At 39.6% G+C, this 24208-nt stretch overlaps 1 protein-coding gene across 1 annotated transcript in view; it reads right to left on the bottom strand.

Moving 5' to 3' along the window:
- Positions 1-24208, bottom strand: part of CDYL2 (chromodomain Y like 2) — a 59867-nt gene that overhangs the window by 24915 nt on the left and 10744 nt on the right. Inside the window, exon 2 of the mRNA XM_039721418.1 lies at positions 2087-2681. Within this exon, the coding sequence (XP_039577352.1) occupies positions 2087-2681 (595 nt within the window). The remainder of the gene's footprint in view (positions 1-2086; positions 2682-24208) is intronic.

The raw sequence follows: 24208 nt of genomic DNA on the forward strand, positions 1-24208 counted from the left end.
CTCACAGTTCTTTGTGAGTCTTCAGTTATTCATTAAACAAAACATTCTAAAATATGGGAATTAATGCATTTCAAAGATACATTTTGTATCAGAACTTCTCCACTAATAACATAAAATAAATTATTAGAAAAAAACTTAATTAGAAAGAGTAAAAAACCACCAAAACTTTATACACATCTGTAATTAGATATGCAAATTGTCTTAAAGAAGCAGGAAACTTTTAAGCATTCTTACATAAGCTCAAACTCCTCAAAATGCAAAAGCCAAAATACACTTTTAAGTGATTTAACTTCAAATTTCATTGGCATCATCAGCAGTACTTATGCATTTAAATCTGACCATGCACTTTTCTAGTTTGGGTGTTTTTAATAGCATATCTGATGCCTAGTTTGAAAGATTCCAGTAGCTATCACATATAGCCAGTAAGACTGGGCAAGGTCAGTTCTCCTTCCCAAATCAAGGAGCATTTGCCAGGTTGCCAGTAGGATGGAAAATGGAAAGCAGGGTGATATAATTTATGTTGACTTCTGAAAAGTTTTTGGCAGGGCAATTCACCAGAAGCTGTTAAGGAAATGAGTACTATCATGGGCTATAGAAAGTAGCTAATAAAAATAAATAGTTGGAACAAATGGTTACTTTTCATCATGTCAAGTTGCCTGTCCCAAGGACCTGAAGGAGGATTAGTTTATTTAATGTATGTATTAATGAGCTGGGAAGAGAAATATGAGAGGAAAACTTGAAGGCAATACAAAATAAGTAGAGTGAAAACTAGGAAAGATTTTGAAGAGCTTCACTGAATCAAAATAAAAAGGTGAATTGGCAACAGTAAAGCAGATTAAATGCATAGTGAAAGGGATCATACATAAAGCTGTGTTCTAAATTAACTGTAACAAGGAAGGAAAAAAACCCCAAGAGCAACTGCGGATCACTCAATGAAAACCTTTATGCAGTGTGTAAGAGCAGAAAAAATAATTCTCCAAAGGTTCTATCATCACTGTATCAGTAAGCAGTGGGAAATCATTTGGAACAGCTCCTGCTGTTTTTAAAAGGTATTAAAACCACCTCCCACACCAATGGCACAAGAAGATACTCAAGACTCTCAGGAATCAGTAAAGCCTTCCAGGAGGTAGGAAGGCTGAAAAGGCTGGGGCTGCCTGCTGACTGACAGGGCATCCTCCACTTCATCCCTTCACAGAGGCTATTCAAAGAAACTAAAGGTCAACTCCCCTCCAACAAAATCCCAAATCCCAAATCCTGATTAAATAAAATGTGCATCTTATTGTTAGCTCCTGGAAATTACTGTCACAAAACACCCTTGAGGCTGTAAATTTGGTAGGATTAAAAACAAACAAACAAAGCATAAAGATTGGACACATATAGATAATGAGAAGCTATTTCATTTCCATGACGTTGAATAGTTTTTATAGAGAATATAAACCTTATTCTTTGAGAACTAAGCCAGTCAGTAAGTATGAGGATTAGAGAGAAATTTCCCCTATATCTTCTTGTTCACTTCAAGACTGTTTGTACCTTCCTCTAAAGTCTGTCTTAAGACTTTTTTGTGTCCAGTCACTGTCAGACACAAGGGCCTGGCTGTTCTGAGTGCTCCTGACTATGACAAGCATTAATGCTGAGGACTTGAAGCTTATTCAGCCACACTTTCCAGGGCACTTTAGCAAGAGAGGTATTAATTCTAAAATAATTCTGGTTTCTCTAGACCACTGGGTTTGAGCACACCTAACTGAGTAGTGATTTGTTACGTGGTGATACACAAACCCAAAGTTGCAGCATTATACATATCTCAGTTGTCATTCCTACTCCATGCCCTGTCCTCACTTCCCATAGGGATTTACACTGCAAATCTCGTGACAGAGCCCACACTGCTTCGCATCACTCCGTGGGAAAGGGAAAGAGAGAAGCCAACTGATAAAAAAAAGTGTATAATATGTAGGGAAAGTGTGGAACTTGTTTGTGTGCTTCTCACCATATCACTTGTGTGACAACAGTTTTTCCACGAGTGGGCCCTGTTTGCAGTTGCTGCAATTAACACCCCCTCCCGCACAGAGGAGTTGTTTAAATCACATACCAATTCCATTCACAACAGGGGAATTGTTACTGACTTCCAACACGCTGGGCAAGTTTTGTTCTCCTTCGTGATCATTTAAATCCACGTTTTGCTGCTGTGAGCCATTCCCAAAATGTCTAGAATCTTTGTCATGGCTGCCATCTCCATTCTGCAGGCCATTATGTGGCTTTTTCAGTGGCATAATCTGTAAACCGCTGGGAGTAGTTCGGTAAGTCACAGTTTTAGCAGCCCTGTCATTTGCAGATCCTGGCTTTGCTGCATATCCTCGTTTCTGTTTTTGATGAGATGGATTAATTCTCTTCCTTTTGTGTGTTGATCCTTTAGACTTCCCAGATTCAGAAGGTCTGTGTGATATTTTCTCCACAGACGACCCTCGGCTTTCCCGCAGTAATTTCGGTGCGCTGCCCTGTTTCCCGTGCCTGGATCGCTTCTCTCTGGTAACGTGTAGTCTGTTGAACTCATCAATAAATTCCTCACAATGGAGTAGGTGGTGTTCAGGTTCCCAGGTGTCTTCATTGCTCCCATAGCCTTTCCACCTAATGAGATATTCCCATTTGCCCTTCTTGTTCTTCCTTTTGTCTACAATCCTCTCTACCTAAAAGGAAAAACCAAAACTGTATTAGAAAGGGTTCCCATGAACAGACTTGGCAGTACAGGAGTGAAATGTAGAGCCCCAGTGGTATTTTGACAGCAAGGCCACTGCCCCTTCTGAAAACTTTGAAAGAGAAATAAACATATCCTCAAATCTAATCTGGGCACTTGCAATAGCTCCAATGTGAAGAAAAAAGACAGAGATCATTAATGAATACACAATTTCTTTGAAATCTGGTTGCAAAATGAGACTGCTGCTTTACATTCCTCAGCGACCTCATTTCAGTCCAACAAAGTGGTTTTTGCTGCTTTGTTTGTTACTGATCATTCTCCTGAATCCACACATGTATTTTGTCCCTAGAAGCTGCTCCAGTCTTTTTTGTGTTGAAACTACCTTGAACAGAGAACTGATGACACCAAATTGCAGTATTTTACAGCAAAGATCTTGTTTGCAGTAGTGTACATCCACTTTGCTGCTTCCAACTTACACAAATTTGTATTTTTTGGAATTCAATATTTCAATAAATACACAAAAATTTTGAATGGACCAACTACAAAATAAAATAGCAAAGGGCATTAAGGCAGGATTTTACATTGAAGGAATGAATTTTATCAGTCCGTGCTGGAGAATGTAATTGTAAGGAACATTTCTACACCAAGGGCTAATGGACTGTATTGGATTGCACCCTAAATGTGAATTAAGAGCATCACTATACTGTGGAACCTGGATGCTGGTCAAGCCTCAGCTAGAGGGAGAATGCAGAGGAAAATCCAAACACACCGGTGGCAGCAAATTGGGATTAAACTGCACCAAGTGAAATTCAGATCAAGTCATTGGGAAAAATGTTGTAATGGCAGTAGGAATTAAGTATTGGAATAATACTTGGTAATGTGAGGAATGTAGGGAGGGTTTTTAGAACAAACAGGTTTTGTTACATATATCTGTCATGAAAAGTCAATGCTGGAGGATCAGTTATGATAAAGAAAATTTCAAAGACTCTGGCAGGTTTTGTTTTTTCATTGTTTAATTTTTAAATTTTGTTTTCAAATATGTGGTTTATGAAGGATAAAGATCTCACAAATGAAAAAAAATCATTATCATTAACCCAAAGCAGTATTGTTAATTTAGAAGAGTAAATAAGTGGATAGATCATGTAACAGCTTTCACTGCTCCTCAATGAAAAAATCATCTCATGTGAAGAACAACAGCGGAATCTGTAAGGAGAATTTAACCTTGAAGAAGGGCAATCACAGCAGTGTAAGTAATTGTTCATTTTAGGTCCCTTGTTAAAGCAAACCAATGGATTAATTCTGTCTGTTCACTGGCTGGAACTGTATGTTCATAGAAATCTTGGTGGGTTCCCCAAAGGAGTCTAAATGTAATTAGCAACTAAACATTATACTTCTATCTCAGTTCATTTACATGGGAACTGTGCTAAGATATCTGTCTCTGAGTCATAGTGGACACCTTCCTCCATCTCCAGGGCTTCCACTGCAGCATCTCAAACAGCTCCTTCCTGTGCTCTGGCTTATCAAATATCTACACAGAACCACCTCAGAAGCAAAGCAAGGCATCCTCTTTACTCTGAATTTAGCACAGTCCCCTTCAGGGTTGCTCAGAGAGGCAAAACAATTAACTGAAGCTCAGCCTGGGCAAGTTTGAGATAATTTGTCTGAAAAGAGGGAAAAGCCTTCACAAAATGAATGAACATTTTTTTTCCCTCATGTGGGCTGTGTGGCTTTCAATTGTCAAACTAATAGTAGACTTATTATGATCTTGTTGACTTTATAGAGAGCAGCTGTCCAAATTAGCCTTGGCTTTAAAATACTTTCATCTTCCTATCAGGGACTAGCCAGAAAAACTGTACATTGAACCACGGAACTCTGTGTGGGCTGCCTATGGATTTGTTACCTTAATTACTGCAGCTTGCTATAGCAAGCAGCAAAACACATACATGTATGTCCTGGGGAAAAAATTAAATTGCTGCTAAACTTGGTAGACCACAGCTATCAGTACTGGAGAGTCTGGGTTACTGCTTCTCTGTCTGTACCAGATAAACAATGTACATGCATTCTCCTCCCTGTTAATTCAGGACTTTGCACTTGGAACACAAACTCTGTGTCAGTTTGGTGCTATTTGAGAGTTGTCTTTTTTTTTTGAGGTACTGCACCAGCTTTGTTCCCCAACTTGCCCACTGAAGGAAGAACCTCAGAAAGAATGGACAAATACTTTTTTGGGATCACATACAAAAACCATCTCTCCACCCTCACCTTTTTTCACTTGTGCACATATCTTTAACTACACAGATTTCTTATTTTCACATCATTGCCCCATGTGAAGAGGTTTTGTGGAGGGTGTTGTTTAATATGGAACACACTCAAGTATTTTGGTGATGAGGCATCCTGCATTTCAATTAGGAGGATAAAAGGAGAAAATATGAGTAGTCTTTGTTCCTGGGAAATAAAATAATGGCAATGGAGGATGTGATCAACCACTTAAACAGGGAGAAGGGAGAATAAAAGTAGTCATGAAATTGGGTCAAATTTAATAAATAGTTTCTGAAAAAACCTTCAGAAAGCAAATATATTTGGGTAAGCATTTCATTACAGCATTTTCAGAACAAAACTGTCAATGTTCAAATTTAACTAACTAAAATAAAGACTAAATAAACTGAAGACAAAATGTTTTGTTTCTGATCAACCCTCTTTTCAGTTATTATTTTGTTGGGGAGAAAATGAAAAAAAAAGTGGTATAATCCAAAATTAGTTTGTTTTCCTTGATTTTTTTAGTTCAACCATAATACCCAGTGGCTTGACTAATGATGCATTAAAAGTCTGAGTAGATATTTTCCTGTCCTCATTAATGCCTCATTGTTCACTAAATGCATCTGAGGGTAGCATCAAATATACTTGACCTCTCAACATGGTCCCTTTTCTATCACAGGGCTTTAAGTTCTTCAGTAATATTTATCCCCTTTAGGTGCCACTGGGAAGTGCTTCAGGGGAGGCATAAATATCAGGGTTTTAGCCACACCTGCTACTGTCTGTCTCATTTTCCCTATCCACAGTCCACAGTAACAACAAACATCACTACTTTGTTTTTTTAATGATGTGTATTTGTTTTAACAGGTACTATGTGAAATAATAATCTTTCTGTATTTACTTAAGGTTGCACAAATCATATCAGTTTTCTTAATGAGAAATAATTCTGTGACAGCGAGTGATTAATAGAAATAATACTTTAAATCCTCCCCTAGAATAAGCAATACATGTTTCTGAGAATATGCAGGAAATATCTAGGGCTTCAGTGTCTGATTTTCCATTTCCCCCCTCAGTTGCATCTTTAATCAGAACTGAGTAACATGTTCCCAAAAGTGACCCTGGTAGTTACAGTTGCCAAATCCATGATTTCACTATATTTGCTTTGGAAAACTAAGGAGTTAAATTTAATAAAAGTGCAATGACTACAAACAAACCTCGTAGAGGTACCACAGTTAAAAGATTGCTAGAAATGTCATGTACTAACACTTCCCTGGACTCTCTCTCCCTGCCCCCGCTGGCTAATTCTGGATGAACTGAGGTTCTGATATGTTACCATATAAATACTTTTAAAGAGAGCAAGTAGAATAAGAACATGGCATCTGTGCAAATGCATTTACAACACACTTTTTAGCTTCCAAGTAGCCTTAAACCTAGCTCTATACACAGCTGCACAAACTAGGATGAAAGTCATAAATAAAAAGCCTTTAAAATATATCTGCATTCTATACTTCATGTGAAATAAAAGAGTACATTAGTGGATTAAAGCACAACTATCTAGAGCTTCATAAACTTAAGTGTTTTGCTTAAATGTGCAGAGTACAACAACCCTACCACCCTTCCTTCACAGAAAATTCTGTGTCAAAATTATTTAACCACAAAATGTTATTGTTTGCTTATAAAAAAAATTAAATCTAGGCTTAGTTAAAAAATGATAATTCCTATGGAATTCTTTCTACAGCTGTAAATATAAAGTCAAAGCACAGCATACTCATCTCAGTTCACAGCTCTGAAGAGCATAAATAAAAATCCTTGTGCTCCCAGAAAACACCTTCTGGGAGATCAGTAAACTTCTAGAAACATTTGGAAGGTTGCATATCTACTTGGTGATTTCCAAAATAAATACATGTCATCTCCTCTTGCCATGCACTTCCATGTAAGCAATTTAAACTGTAATCACTGGTGTTCAGATGGTCTCTGTTAGTGAACTCTTCAGAGCATCACAGCAACTGCATGACAGACACCAGAAAAACTGCCTTTCATTACTATGATTACAGGACTTGTACTGGTTTATGTGGGTTTTTTTTCATTGGAGGTCTTTGTCCCATGTTGTGCCTGAGGGTGTTGGAAGGGTATTTGAAGAAAATGCCAAAGAAGGAAAGGCAGTAAGATTTCTGAGGGAGATAAAGGCCATCTGATTCAACATGTTTGTCTTTTAAAAATGCAGTATTGCCCTACCTTCCCCCTTTTTGTTACCTTTGCTTTGAGAAATACTCTACCTCATTAGCAGTAAATCTTTTGTCTTCTTCACTTTGTAACTTATTTTTGTTTTTCTTGTATTTGTATTTGATTTCACAAAATCTGGTAATTGGAGCATTTGTTCCAGATGTACAAAAATATGGCAACATATCTTCTGAAGCAGCCAGTATTCATGTTAGAAAAATAACAGTGGAATGGCTGCTGGGACTCTCTTCAGAATCTGACCCATGGAGCAGGTCCAGCTATGAAACCCCTTCAATACTAAATTTGTGTTGTTACCTGGAAGGTCACAATGAAAGTGAAAGGACTAGATATTCTTAAAAACAAAAGGGAAGCCATTCTTCATCAGAATTACTCTTAGGCAAAACATCAAATGACATCTTCCCAGGAAAATCAGTGAACACCCCATTAATCTCAAATACAATGCTTTTTATTCAGTTTCTTTTTTCTTTCTTTTTTTTTCTTTTTCTTTTTAAGCATATGGGTTTTTTGTTTTCTGTTTTCCAATTTTCTTAGAATCAGAAGAGATCTTAAAGCTTAGTAAGGGACTCCTGGAACTTCTGCATTTTCACTTGGAAAAGCCTATCAGCCTGGTATGGAAACTACTGGTATGGAAACCACTGCATTGGGTATATGTGTCCTTCCACACAGACATGGAAAGACTCACAACAGAACAAATAAATGCTGTGAGATCTCCTGCTGCTCCCTGTCCTGCACCTGTGATGTTCCCCTCCTGAGAGACAATAACACTGCAGAGGTGTCCTGCTGTGAGATTCCATGGTTGGGGTTTAGATGGAAAACCAGGAGTGCAATGCCATTAGTTGTATTTACAGCAGTGGTGCAGCTGTTAGAAGTTACTGCTCAATGTGGTGTTTTCACATCCCTCTTTTCTGGACCCAACACTTTGCTGCAGAAGTACACTTTGTAAATGTTCGGTATTTCCCTGAGCAACATTTGTGTAAGGGGCCTTCTGGCAGAGGGAGTTTCCCTTCATTAGCAGCAGAGATCCAATCTGAGGGCCTGAACCAACCACAGCTTCCATGAACACTCATATCTTCAGTGACCTTACACCAGCTTTCTGGGAAGTCTCATCTTTCTGTGAAATTCAGTCTCACTGAAACTGAAATTCTGGTATTGTCTCTGTTCTTTTCTGACTCTCTTCAAACGTGTCCTAGTGCTGAATCTCCACTCCCACACTGGGGCCCTGGTTCCCCCTTGGTCCCATCTGTCCCTGCTGCTCACTCTACCAACAGGACCCATTTTCATAACCCTGTCCTCTCATGTTTTGTTTCCAAAAGATATTTCCTGGTCAGAACTTAAGAGCGCTCAAATCTCTCAGTCTGTTAAAGCCATTTCAATCTCCCGCTATAAATTTAAGAATGTAATCTCCATCACTTTCTTTTCTTTAGGCTTTTAGGCTATTGAAGCATATGTGTATAAGCTGTACCTGTGGGGGAAGTGCCACAATCATTGTGGCTTTTGGAGCAAAGAGGAATAAGAATATACACAACAGTGTTGTACGAGGGAAGGTGTTTTTGTACAAACTAATACCATCCCTAGAACAGGAAACTTGACAGATCACACAGGAATCAGAGACTTTTTGGTCAACCAGTATAGTCCCTGTCATTGCAGGCAATTACATCATACAAACCTTTCATATTGGACATGTTTGTGATACAGAACATATTTCTGTCCAGGCCTATTGCTCATAGGCTGCACAGCAAACAGCTGTTCCTTCCTAAATGCATTAATTTTGTTAAAAAATGGTTCAGGCTTTCATTTGGAAAGCAAGCATGTTTTCAAAGTTGCAAAAGAAGTGCATGAAAAAGTCAAGATCTTTTATAGCAGCAGGTTAAGCTAATCTTGAGAATATTCCTTATACAGAGGAAGAACAGGAGTTTTTCCTTTGCAATCCAAGAGTGCATCCATGTCATCAAAAACTGTTATGCAATATGGGGGAGACCTCTTTGGATCTGTTCCTCCATAAAAGCTTAAATCCTTTTGACTTACAGGCATTATCATCACATACAACATTTTGGAAAGCCAAAAAACATGGGGGTATCTGTTTATTTTAAAGCACAGTGGCACATTTTATTTATCAAATCTGTTTTGTTTTGCACAATAAATCAGTTTGTTATTGTATTTCAGTGATAATTCTTGACAAGAAAGCAAGAAGCAGGACAAACCATATTCTTGGTGTTCTTTACGCTAAGAAGTGGTCAGTTCTGAACACACCCACAAGAAACTTGCTGGCACAACTCATTTCTGCCAAATTCAATGGGATTCTCCAGTTTTCTACTATCTGAGAGTGGGAAATGTGTGTTTATCAGCAAAGAAGGGCTCAGCACAACCTAGTATGGTTCTGATTCTGCCTTTACAGTACAAGTCAGCACAGTTATTCCCTATTTACTTATGTGCAAGTAAAATCTAAGTAGGAATCCCTGGGATGTAAACCATGAAGATTTTAGTGTTTTTTTTTTTAAATATTTTTTTTTTATTTTAAAGCAAGTTTATAGGAACAGGAGCATGACTTGAAGAGACTTCTAAGCAAACCAGTGTTTATATGAACAGATCACTGTTCTCTCAGTAGAACTGTTTGGAATTTGTTAAAAATACTCATGTTTCCAAACAGATTTTGAAATGTGTTAAGTAATACTTAAAAAATAAAAAATACGACTATCACTAAAGGAGCTCTTCAGCATTAAAGCAACTCCAGAAATGCAGGAAGCAATTATTAATTTACATGAAAATTTTACCTGAAATCATTAGAAAAAGATTAATGCTGTTTTCTTTTATATTCATTGGCAGTTTTTTCTTCTCTAACTTGTTCAGTTATGGCTTTTTTTGGTGTTTTTTGTACAGTTTACACAGTATTTTTCTTCACCATATGGGCTTCATTCAGATTCAACTCAAGGCCAGGACTTCAGTTCAACACTTTTACATCCATCTCAAAGCTTAGTCAGAAGTGAAGATTCCACATTAAAAAAAACACAAAGGTTTAGCTATAATACAGCATAAACAAATATTTGAACTATTTACTGTACTGCCACTCAGTGAGTCACTGCTTTCCAAATGCTACTGGTACGACTGTCATAAAAAAACCCACATGTTCTTGTGGGGTAGGTAGAAAAATATTTTCTTAGCCCTTTTACAGCAAAGTGGTAAAAGCACAGATTTCTGAAAGCCTTGGTTTTGGGAAGCCCTGCTTCACTACATGTGTCTATAGGTGCTGAGGATTTGGGATTTCAGAAGTTCAGAGAGGATTTACCAACTGAACAGGGAGACTTGCATAGGTGACATGGCAAAGGGGAGATGAGGGACAAGAGGGGGCTACAAGGGGACACTGGTCTGTCCTGTATTAAAGGGCTCAAAGTGGATTGTACAGCGGTATCTAAGGCGGGGTAATACAATAGTTTTGCAGAGATTTTCAAGGATTGAAATGACAGTTTGGTAAAAATGAAGGCTCTGGGTTGGAAAACAAGACAAATGGACAATGAGATGTAGTTACTCTAGATCTAGGATATGAAACAGCAGTTTTTGTGTAAAGACTCTCCAGTGGCAGTATGCATTTTGTAGCTCTTGCATACAGGGAGATATAACTATTTTTTAAATTATTGCCATGGCTTAGAAATTATATTCTCCAATTTAGTACTCCCACTAAAACCACCCTCTGCTCTCCCTCCCCCTCCAACTGGAGACACAAAAAGCAAAGACCACGGGTTGAGATACGAACAATTTACTGGAAACAGCAGTGAGATAAAAATTAACAGTAACAACAACAAGAGGTATAAGAAAATAAATAATTCACACAGAAAAGCTCCCTGTAAGTAAACAATACCAGACAGCTCCCTCTACCACATTTTCTTGACTGGAAGAAACCCCCTCTCCCTGGAAGAGTCCGGAATTGTGTCCCTGGCAATTGTGTGAGGGGGTACAGAAAAACATCAGGGTCCTGGCCATGCCCCTTCTGGTTACCTCAAAATATTAACCCTCTCCTGGCCAGAACCAGGACACCAGTAACACATACCTGACAGAGCAAATAATTTACCTCAAAATATTAACCCTGTCCTGGCCAGAACCAGGACACCAGTAACACATACCTGACAGAGCAAATAAAAAATAATCCTTGGGTCTGAATGTGAAGGAGGATCCCTCCCCATCACTGACATAGAAGGGAGAAGAAAATGCAGAACCTTGTCCATGTTATATGAGTGACTGGACTGGGATAAGGTGATATGAGAAGGATAAATCATATATCCACTTCATACTTTCTATCCAGACTGGAATAAGGGGCAGCTGGTTTGGAACATCCATATAGAAAAAGTAGTAACAGTCAAATTTGTGAATAATACCATGCAGGGATAGGTTTTAAAGGGAAAGGGCTAAAAATAGATGACTTTGTACAATACAGAAGGCCGAGGGGTGATCCTTTGAGTGAAAAGCTGAAGAAGCAGTTTGGAAAGTAGTGGGATAATAAGGGAAGAAAACTCATGAAACACAAAGGTTTCTTTCAGGATTCAGTAGAATTCTTCATTTTTGTGGTTACACAAATGAAGTTAATGTGGTGGCAGAATACAGGAAAGAGCCAAAAAGAAAGGTAGAGCAGAAAAAGGAATAAAGAAACATGCTTTAGGCAACTATAATGGCGTGACAGGAGCACAGAATATTACAACTAAGTATCCAGGATACCAGAGCAACATCACAGAAAAATGGCACAGAAAATTTTAAAAATTATCTGTGAAGAAGTAATTGTCAAAAAGGAAGAATAATACATCATTATCCCCATAGAAATAGTATTCAGATGAGTAGGGTCAGTAGGCCAAGTTTTGGCCTCAATTATTGTATTGGTTTTCACTGCAGATTTAATTTAGGTTTGAGATTTGAATTCTGCCCAGTGTAAAACCAACTTCCTACTGGTGCTTGGAAGGAACAAACTATCTTAGGGACAGCAGCAAAGGCAGTTATGAAAGCTGTCAATGTTCATCAGACAGATGCATCTTAAATCATCTGAGAGTGCAGCTAATGAGAAATCTGCATATAAAATATGGGACAGTGCTGTAAACACAGAGACGCAGGGTGTGCAAGCATGTCTATTGATTTAACAAAGTGTGCTTTGGAGCAATCAGCTGGGCTCTGAGGAGGCTGTTTGCTCCCAGGGTGGGTGAAAGGCACTGACACATCTGGGCTTGTCCCAGTGTCTGCAGTGAGTCAGGCTGACCACACCACACTGCATGGCACGCTCTGGCCACACGCTACCCTGAAACTCCTCTGGCCATGCAGAGTCCCCAGGAGCTGCCATCACAGGAGACAACACAGGTTACCCTCCTGCTGTCCTCAGGCCCTACATCTCTTTAAAGTTGCCTCTGGCAACAGATGGACACGGTTCCTTGATCTCAGTGAGTCCTCTGTCAGCCCTGGTAATTCACTCAAGCCAAGGACTTGTTAACTGATGAGTCCTGAGTTCTTTCAGGTCATCATGATTCCTGATGATAAGGTTTCAGCCAAGTGTTGGCAGTACTTCCAGCCAGACACTACTTCCAGTCACAGGGGTTGCTCTAGATTGGAATCCATTACTCCTTTCAGGGAGGTCCTAAGGAACAACACTGGGGTTTCTCAGGTGGCCAGGTACAGATCTTGCCACCCATCTCCAAATGCCTGCCAGATCACTCCAAGGGTTCCTGTGGAGGCATGTGCACATCTCCGTGCTGCAGCTACCTTCTGTTCCTGCTCAGAGATGGTGCAGACCCATCAAGCATCAGGGTGAGACTGGAACTCTGATGAAGCTGAGGAACCATTTAGAAATGTCTCTGCTCGAAGCACTATTGAATATGTAAACAGTGAATATATTACTGAGGAAATTTTCCATCTATTTGTTAGTCAGATTCCTAACTTGGCGGCTGTGTGAATATCTCAGCTGCTCCTGGATGCATTTGCAGCAATGTGGCAAAGGGCTTTGTTCCATGTCCCTCCGTAGAATAGGGCAATTACAGGATTATATTTTTATAAGTGTAGTTTTTTCTAAGATTGATTCCCGATATTTGTCTCACTGGGACTGGGTTAGTGTATGTTCTTTCTGTGGCACTATGCCAGTCACAAACTGGAGCTGGGGAAGGCTGCAGCTGTCTGCTTGTTCTTAACTGAGGGTTAGTTCAGAGACCAAAGCACGTTGGTGCTCCAACACCCAAACTGTTTTCCAGATACTTCATGAATGGATGCTTAAATTCCCACTTTAGTATAACAAACCTCTGAGTCACTTTTAATACTAAGATCCCACTTGCAAATGGTTTATGAGCTTACAAAAAGGACTTTTAACTTCTAGGACTTTTATGAATTGGATAGCTAATTAATCTGATTCTAATGAGTCAGTAATAATCTTCTGCTCTCCTCACTGTCATACCTAGCACAAACCATACATGTGGTCAAATATCAGGACAGATGTCCTGAGAGGCTGTGGAATATCCACTCTTAGAGATATTTAGAACTTGACTGAGCAAGGCTCTGAGCAACCTAATTAAGTCAGTGCTGCCTTAAGCAAGGGGTTGGATCAGATGATCTCCAAAAGTCCCTTCCAACCTGCATTATTATATGATTCTGTAATACATTTTGCCTAAAATATTTATTAATAACTTACTAATTCTTTATTAATTCTTTTTCACTTAGAAAAGCATCTCCATTTGAAAAACTGAGTTCTGTGCAATCTGTGGAAGTGTGTGTATGTGAATTGACTCAATTAATCTGAGTTCAGATACACCAGGCAGCTGGAAGGGAGCTTCCTACAAGCACCTTTGAACTTCTATCTTTCTTTGACCTGGTACCATTAGGATTTGTTTGACTTCAGTCATAGAGCAAGAGCCATCCACTCTTTGAGATGGACAAAAAGATGGGTTTGAAGACCTAGGTCAACTGCTCATGAGGTCAAAAAGATTTTCTCAGTCATTAAATGGATATTTTTTAGTACTGAGATACATTGTGAAGTCATTCTTCAGTGTGTTTTCAGTGTTTAGATGAACATTGGGTATTCATGGAGTAAGGAGAAGAAGGAATGTGCTAAGCTGGGGTGTTAACATATAACATGCTCCATGGCAACAGCTGTGTATTTGCTCTTTGTTCAATATGATGGAATCAAAGGGATAAGAGGACTAAGTTGCCAAACCTTTACCACAAAGCTGAGAGGAATTATGCTAATCAAAATACACTTGTGTGTCCTGTACCTGTCCTGGAGGTTTGTGCTGAAGTAGTAATAGAGTGTTCTGCAGGATAGGATGCTTAGATGGGGCTTCAAGGTCAGAGTTTGTGTTTCTACTCCTTGTCACCATCTCAGTTGTTCTCTTTGCTTTTATGTGCCTCATCCAAAAAGAACACCACTCTGTGAAGTAATTTCAGACCTGGTGTGGGAAATAGGAAAGGTGCATTGAAATAATCAGTGTGTAGAGCAGTGTACAAAATAAAAATTTTGGGGAAGCAGATCTGTTTTGAAGTGTATTGAAAAAAAAAAAAAGGGAAAAAAATCCAAAGATTACCTTGTGCTGTACATGTGCATTGTGTACTGGTGCTTGCTGCTTTCATGTCACAATTTGGGAGCAGAATATGCAATGTAATGGCCTGATAAGACCAAAAGGTTCCTGGCATGCTTGGGAGGGGTAAGAAACTCACAAGATGAATACATGGGAAAAAGACTACATCGGATTATATGGCTCTGGAATAACATATGGGATTTCTGATCACACTTCAACTGTTGTTTCTCTCCAAAAAGCAGTTGTGTACAAAGGCATACATAGAAAGAATATCACAGAAATAAACAATAAGACCTGCGATGGAGAGGTGCTATGTTCTTAGTACCTCAGCAGAAATACTGATAAATACTGTGAAAAGTTTTGCTTTTATTATGCTTATAATATATTACATGTGCTTATATGCTGTAGTCCAATGAAGGAACATAAACCTCACCCTTTTGGAATATTTTTAGGGCTAATAACTAATGTAAGGTATCTGGAATAAGTTGGTTCTGCCTTCTAGATAGTAAGAAAGTATTTTGTGTTTTGAAGATTTCAAGATGTTGTGCCCATGTTTAAGTTTTTAATTCCAAGGAAACAAGAAACTTTTTGTGGCCATGCAAGAAGGATTTAAACAAGTTTCTTTTTAGATAATCAGATTATTTCCCTAGAGAGTATATATTTCCCCAATTACCACTCCAAAATGTTATTTTCATAGTTACAAAGCACCATGTAAACCTATCCTACTACATGGATACTAATGATCATTACTGTTATTTAGCAGCATTATTACAGGTGGAGCTTAAAGCAGTGAGCACTTTCCTTTAATACTTTCCTTTAATATGTAGTGTGCCACAGCGTTTGACTTGTTCTTGAAATGAAATGGTCACAATATGTTAATCACAAAATCTTGTACAGAGTGTCTGTCAGGAAAGTGCTAATGATTGCCCAGTGTGCCCCAAAGACAGAAATGTTAGTTTTGCTGTGCAAAAATTCGGTGTTATTCTGGAAAAGACCTTGCCCTTGGCTGCTGAATGTCACATGGGCAGCACCGTATGCTCCAGGATCTTTACAGCTCTTGCCTTGCTGATTCCATTAATGCAACAATCATAAATAGTTAGTGCAGGTTTTAAAAGGCAAGTTTGCACCTGTGAATTACTTCTAGAGGGAATCACAGATATTTTATGACACGTGTAAGGATAAATACTGGTTAGATTACACTGGGGAAAAGCAGATGGAATAGTCTCCAGTTTCTCTCTAAATGGCTGGAAAGAGTCTTCCGAAGGTGACAGTAAGAAAAAAGTGTCTGAATCACCTGTACAGCTCCTACACTTTGCTGGAAATGTTCCTTACTCAGATGAGCACTGTGAGGTGTTTAATAAATTCATCTGATGGACACAGAATACAAATTTTTTATACAAGATAATCTGAATATCTGAAATCTTTCTACTTTCAGTTGTTTGGTGACATACCTTCTAATTTTTTAAACCTTTTGTAATACTATATGTATCAAAATGGACAGTCCTGTCCAAGTTAATCAATAAGCCACTTCAATTTTTTTGTAAGGGTCAGAAGTGCAATTTATCTTCAACAAAAAAAATCTATTTTGTCTCATTTTTTAAAAATAGGCTTAAAAAAAATTAGATCTTTAAGGAACAAAGATATTTTTCAGGTTCTCTTCACCCCACAATCTGCATTTTTTCATTTTGATTTGTCTCGGTTTTGAGAGAAATTTCAGGAGAAAACGCCCTGGAATGAGTGTTTCTTTAAGGAGAAAAGGGCTTCAATAGCTCCCTTTTCTTCTGTCAATGAGAGAAATGCATACCAGGGCATGAAAGTGAAAAAACATGTTTATTTAAAAAACCTAAAATCGAATAAATATTGAATTGTGTAAGTTTCCCCCCAGAAACCCAGCTGCAGCCTCCCCGGGCCACAGGTGCTTTCCCCTGGGCGCAGTTCCGGGCGCGGCCAGCAGGGGCGCTGCTGGCTCCCGGCCAGGCAGGGGGCGATGATTCCCCCGGGGCTGCAGGGGGCGCTGTGGCGCCAGCCCGGCCGCCTGTTTCCTCATGGGAATGGTGTGGGATGGAGAAGGAGCTTCCTGTACAAACCCACCGGGACAGCGATCCCCGTGCCCCCTCTGGAGAGCGAAAGGAGCAGAAAACATCAGGAACAGCAAGCTGGAACGGCAGGGCGGGCTCACCTGGGGCAGCAAGCAAGAGGCAGCAGAAGATCTGCAGCTGTAGCTGGACCACGGCACCTCCCAGACAGCGCCAGTGTAGCACAAAGCCTGGAGCAGCTGTGGAGGCACGGCAGGGACTGGGCAGCAGCAGCCCGGCTCCCAAACATGGCAGAGAGAGTCCCTGGGATTGCTCACTGGCGCTAAATGAGAGTGTTCCTGGTCCTGGCAGGCATGCACTGGCTCTGGGCTTCCCAATGGCAGAGCAGCAAAAGAAGCCAAGCTGGCAAGCTCAGTCACAGTGCCAAAGCAAAAAAAGAAAACCCAAACCCAAAACCAAAACAAAAAAACCAACCAAACAAACAAAAAAAAGACAAACCAAATCAAGAAAAAAACCCAAAAAAACCCAGAAAAATAATCAAACCCAACCCAACCAACCAACCAACCAACCAAACAACACCCCAGAAAAACCCCCAAACCCAACGCAACCAACCAACCAACCAACCAAAAAAAGCCCAAACCAAAAAGAAGCAGGACAAACCCACAGAAAGGGCAGGATCCCTGGTCAGAGATACCGGCTGCGTATATCCAGTAGAAGAGAACGTGCTGAAAGGGCTTCCTCCCACCCTGACCCCCAACTCCCTCTGGAAACCCCACCTTGGGTTCCAAACATTGTGACAGACAGCCCCAGAGCTGGGGCAGGGACAGCTGCCACTCTGGACATAAACAAATCTAAAATCCCCAAAATTATATGGGATAATAAACCATCCCCAAGACAAGGTTCTTTCCCTTTCTCGTGCCCATCTAGTCACAGACTCCTAAGTCAGCAACATTAAATCTAATTATGTAAGTAACTGTGGGCATTGTTCAATGAAGGGCATCCAGTGATAATCTAAATATACTGTGTGTACAATGAAAAAGTGTGTAATTCCAAAGAATTAGAGTCTGAAATCACTTGTTATTTGAAACAGCACAAAATACTGGAAGTTTCTGCTCCATTAGAGTGATCTGCACTTTATAGTTTATTCACACACTAGAACTCATTCTCCAACAGTTGGTCACCATGCCTTTCTTCAAACTATAGATTTTTAACCACTGTTTAACATAAAAAGCTAATAATATCCTGTTCATTAAATGTTGTAAAAATAATGGTGAGACAGACTCTGCATATACGAGCTTGAGGTTTCTAGCATTTTAGGTGTTCAGTGTATACTATAATCTACAATTAAAACGCAAAACTATTAAAATAATAGTGACCTGCTGTAGAAAATGACATATGATATCACAATATTTTTCAATGTCACCAAAATTTTCCTTTTTGACAAATGTTTATTCTGTGGCTATAAACCTTTGGGGATATAGTGTCCTGATAACATTAAAAACCCAGAGAAACACAGATTAAAACTCAAATAAAGATCTAGAACAAGTTTTGCATACCAGGGCACCAAAGATGTCCCAGAGCCACTCTGTTAAGAGGAAACCATGTTTCTTTTCAGTATGAGGGCCCAGATTTGTTTATTTGTGTGTCAGGACTTTACTTGCAGGCTCACAGTTACAGATTTGAACACCACAAGGGACAATTATACCCACTGAACCCATCCTGGGTTGCACAGGGATGTGTTCATCCATGTTCTGCATGAGGTCCCAAATTCTGATTTACTTAAACCACATTATTGCAAAGTCATCATGTCTTAATTTGAAGAGATTCACACAAAGTACACCATTGCTGGTAGTGAATCCAATCTCATAAATAGAATGCTATAACCTTAATGTTAAAAAGTGTGTCTTAACTCTGATTTTGAAGGGTAAACTTCCAGCCACTGGCACTTTTTATATCTCTTAGTTAATTTAATTTTCCAAACATTAAATCCTGAAAAGTGCTTTGCAACTTACTGAACAGATGGTCTCAGTGTTTCTTTACATTTTGTAAAATTTGGGAGCTAATGTGATGGCTCTGTCTAAACTTTTGTAGCTGCTTTAGAGTCATATTCTGAAACTTCATCCTAGATGTTAGGGTTCATCACTTGTGTTTAAAGTTCAAATTCATGTTATTTTGTACATTATTGGGAGAGAGCACTTTTATGAAGTGTGTAACTATAATAACTGCATTCACCAAATCAATATCAGTAACTTCTTTCTTAGTTTTATTCCTCAGAAAAACATTGCACCTCTTAAAATGGCACAATTTTGACTAACAAAAATGGAAAAATTGAATTCAAGGAAGATGTGCTCAGTTCTGTGCCCCAGTTTTATTTTTGGTAGAAGAAGTTTATTACTTATTGTCTTAAATCCGTACCCATGTGCTCAGTCACGTGGCCAAAGAGACGTTTTCACTGTGCTGTGCTGGATCACTGCAAACAACTATATAATTACCCACATCTGTCTACAAACTGCTTTACATCTGCATAGATCTACCCTGCTGGAAACAGGAAAACAAGAGCCTTGTTCATTTGCAAAAAGTTCAAGTCCTACATATGTATTTGGATTAATTTAGAGTCATAATACTACCTAAGTGTAAAAGCCTAAAAGGAAGTTGTCTATGAAAGATGTACCTCTATAAAAAATTAACAACTTACCTGAATTTTTTTTTTTTCAGTGTTAGGGTTATAAAAAATTGTATGCCATGAATTCAAAATACTAATTAAACAAATTGAAACAGAACACTCTAGAAGTGTTCTGAAAGCAGACACATGAAACATTGTAGGGAGTTAAATAATTTGAGTTAGTGTCTCATGCATTTTTTACCATAGTATAAAGTACATTCACATTTTTTATCCAAAGAATAATGTCTTTTGGATATATGTGCCCAAAAATAAGAAAGGGGTTGGTTTTGCTGACCTGACAGACCATTCACTAGGCACAAGTGATTCACCATCAGCTGCATTTGGGAAATGAAGACGTAACAGCATTTTCTTCTCAATCTCAAACTGACTAAATAGTTTGCTGAGCCTGTTGGGGTATGTAAAAGAGCTGCTGTCACTTTAGAGCAGACAGTGAACCAAAAATTACATGATTTTCTCAAATGAAATTCATGACTAGTGAATCAATTTCCACTGAAATAACCCAGATCTGCATCATCACGGAACTCCACGGGGTAAATTCAGTGAGTGTTTCCATTAGTGGCATGTGAGCTCCCTGGTCCAGCGCAGCCAAGTGTGAGGGAGACAGAGGGGGGACATCAGCAACACTTTCCTGTCCTTGCAGCACTTTTGTAGCCCATGTGACATTCAAAAATACACCCTGAGTTTAGTTTTGAGGTCAAGTTCTCTGTGGAGTCATCTGTGGATAGCCTGTCATCCTCCAGGCTTTCCTGTGGGGCAGCAGAGAGAGGCAGAGGGATGCCAGGGAGCTGGAGCTGGGCAGGGGCAGGGCAGGGCTGCCAGGGGACTTCCCAAAAACAAGGCTAGCAACATCCAGGGAAATGCCACTGGCAGCACAAAGGGAAGGGATGGGAAGAGCAATGGAGCAGGGCTGAGTGGAGAAGAAGTTCCTTATAGAGCCTTCAGAATAGAACAAGTGGTTTGGGACTAGGAATGGTCTTGAAATGGCTGTGTGTATTGCCCAAATTGTACACTTCTGATGGTGAAGTGACTGCCTTGTCCACATGCCACATGGGAGATTTACTGCTTGTCTGTGCTACACTCACACAAAAATGAGCAGCACAGATCTACCATAAGGAAAGATGCAGCAATCCTGTTGTGTTCTAGGATGCCATCCTTTTCCTGGAAGAGAGACACGACCTTTTGCTCCAGGATCATTCTGGAAAATTGTGAATATTTTCACTTCGCAGCCAAACCCTCAGGTATCTTTTGGTTTTAGATACCTGAAAACATTTTCAATGGCATGTTGGATATTTCCCTAATCATCTCAATCAAAGGCTGAAGATTTTTTATTAGTAGAAGTCACAACCTTACACCACTGGCAGATTATGATAAGTAATTCAAACAGTGTTGTACTTATAGCTGTGCAAAACCCAAGCTCTCCAGTACTGTAACAACCAAGGTCAACTTGGTTGAAGTTCTGTTTTTAAGTGACTTTTATAAAAATATTTAGCCCTAGGGCTTTTAATTTTCTTGGTATAGCTACCATTTGGTATTAAACCACACTGAAATAATTTTATAAAAGCAATTTTTTTAGTTTGACTGTTCCAAAGTAGACTGTCCAAGGATAGATAACTTACAATACACATCCATTAATGAAATTGTAACGTAGCCAGAAAACAACTATGATAGTACTTTAAAAAAAAAATTATACTAGTTCATCACCCTGCTTTGCCAAAAGTGAGATAAATGCTGCTGCAATGAATTTTTCCCTTTGAAGGTCAGTGTCCATACTGTATATGGAATGAATCCTTGCCATTCATGCTTTACAAGAACAATATTAACATTCATGAACATTGCAGCTTTAATCATGTGATGAGTTTGGTTAAAAAAATTCCAACTCCTTATCTTCTGTACTTCTTTCACAAAGCAAATAATTTTGTTTCTATGTGAGTGTGAACCTCCTGGACTTCAGTGAGTGCCTGTGACCATGGCGAGCTGTGGCAGTGGAAGCCCTTTGCAGCACAATGTCTGATCAACTTGATGCTGAGAACAGCTGCTAGAGTGGGTGAGCTACTTCCACTGGGGTTGCTGATGTTGCTGAAATTGGTGCAGGGTAGAACTGGTGCAGTTTTTCCAAGCTCTGCAGTGTACAAGGCTCAAAGGTCAGACTGAGAGCGCTGCTTTGCAGGACTGAGAACTCCAAAGAAACTTTCAGTCCTATATAGGATTTATTAAGCTCATTAAAATAACAGCCAGTCCTAGATGAGCCACAGCTTTACTTACTCTCTGTTGTGGCTCTTGAAACTCAGAGTGTGATTCCCTCACACAATAGCAGTGAGAAGCCACAGATCGAAAGCAGCTGCCACCATGTTTGCAGAGGGGAACGTGCTCTGAGCACTCAGCAGTTTCTGTCCCACAAGTGCTGCAGCCACCGGTTTACCCCGTTCAGAGATGTCTCTGTTTGAGTCACAGGTTCAAGTAACCTTCTCAGAAATGAAGCCACAGACTAGTCACTTCAAAAGGAAAAAAAGCCTCAAAACTGCTGTAAACCAGCCGTGGTTCATCCTCTGCCTCCCTCAGTTAGGCTGTATCTGTCTCTGCAAAGCTGTACTGCACTACTGTATAATCAGAGGGGGAATGAAAAGGTAGGTCTTGCTATCAGTTCTTCTGTGAGATCTAAGGCTTATCACACAGCTCCTCTGCTAACCCTGAGGCTTACTTCTCAAGTACTTTCTAAATCTTGAATAAGTGATATATCAACTGCTAAATATCTGTAGGCAATCCCCAGATATCCCCTCAATGCCTGAGAAAGTGTATGTATTTAAATGTACATCCAAAACATACCTTGGTGATTTCTCAGTACTAAACAATATCCTCAGTGTCTAACCCAGCACTTGGAAAGATCAACTGCCATTACACTGCAACTTTTAAGATGCTTGTTATCGTGGAATGGCTGCCTTTTGGTGGTAACAGGAGCAACAGCAGATGGATATGAAGTAAGAAAGATGTTTAGGAAAAGTTATGTTAAAGCTGTTCTGAGCTCACAAAATCCTAGAATTAATAAGGGAATCTGGACATCTTAGAAAAGTGTTACATTAAAGCAGAATTTATTTCAGTTAACTAAAGGAATTCTGCCTTGTAGTTTGGGGATAAAAAAAACTTTAAAAAATATTGTCCTTGGTTTGTCAACTGTCCTTTGGGCACATATTTTCAAATGGACTGTAGAAAATCAAGGGTTGTGTAAGCTAAGATATACTAGCAATGCAAACTGCATATCCAAAATAAAAACTATATGTAAACTACATCTCTTATTGATCAGTAAGCAAGACGTTTTTTTCTCTGTAAACTAAATAGGCTACAAGAGTAGCAGTTAATAGCAGGGGAGGAAATTGCATCATTCATGGTACAAATAGAAGGTTTAGTTCATGTTAAAAGGAGACCTGCCTTTCTTCTAAACAGAGCAGGTTGTCAGTGGTGTTTGACATGAGTGGATGAAGCACAAAAACTAACAGCAGCACAGTTGCAGAACAATTTGAATCACAGCCCACAGCAGCTTGTCAGTAAGTGGTCACCCTGTGCCGCTGCAATACCTGAGAGGAACTCACTAGAAATACTGAACGTGATGTCCTGTCAGAAAGCCAAAGCAGAGCATGGTCAAACAGTGCAGGAAAAAGATCTGTCATCCTTTGTGGTGCCCATGACAAAGCTGGGGAGATGCTATTCAGCTGGGAGAAAGAACAGTATTCCATCAATTCTGGCAATTTCTTAATGCTTCCTGAGGCAGCAAGAGGCAGCTCATAGGAGATTATCAACTACAACTGGTAGTCCACATGTTGAGCCATGCTGCTCCTCAATGAAAGCACATTCTCAGTGTAACAAAAGATTGATGAGAATAATAATGCAAAGCTTGGGATGTGTACAATGAAAAAAAAAAAGGGGTGTCTTCCTTGGAGTTTGTAATTTTTATTATCTTGATCCATTTGATAAATGCCATACAACAGACTGTTCACACAGGCCTTAGCCAGCAGGGAGAGATGACAAGGCCACCTTGGCATTCCTGCTTTAACCCATCACCTGATGCAATGCATAGGAATGGCAATGCAAGTCATTTACTGCTGGTGAAAAGTCTCCTTCCAATGGCCTCCAAATGCTGAGTGAGGACAGGGGAGGAGCACAGCTCTCTGATGCTCCTGAGTTCCACCAGGCCACACAGGCAGCCTGCTCACTGTATTCTGATGATGTATTTATACTTCAGCTTCCCTAAAAGCACTAACACATCAGCACTAACACATCACTGTGGTGTACAGAATGCTGCAGAAGGCCCGAAACCAGCAAAAAGTAGAGGAAGGAGCTGATCCAAATCATGGATGGGCTCTGAAGGTGTTGCTCAGCACATTGATACTCAAATATTTTCCTCTGAGAGACCCACACTTCCCACGGTTAATTGATGATCACCATTCTTGACACCAAGGGGCAAATAAAATGCAGCACTGGGAAGGCCATAAAAGCTGGCCAAGGGTCTCATCCTTTTCCTTTTCTTGAGAAACCCGAGAGTTTCTCTGTGTGTAGGGTGGAAGAGAAGCTATTTCATTGGTATATGTTAAAACAGATTATCAACCACAACTTTTTCTGGTGTTTCTGTTACACCTTCTGTGTACCATCAGTGCACAGATGATTAGGGCTTCTACTGCACATAAGATATTAACAAACCATAAAGTTAAGTTAGAGGAAAATTCAGTCTTATTGAATTTTGCTACCTGAACTGCCTGTCTATTTAATTACCTATTTCACACTGGTTTTA

The sequence above is a fragment of the Passer montanus genome, unplaced genomic scaffold (genome assembly GCF_014805655.1).
Source record: "Passer montanus isolate IOZ18808 unplaced genomic scaffold, ASM1480565v1 scaffold45, whole genome shotgun sequence".
Classification (NCBI taxonomy): Eukaryota; Metazoa; Chordata; class Aves; order Passeriformes; family Passeridae; genus Passer; species Passer montanus.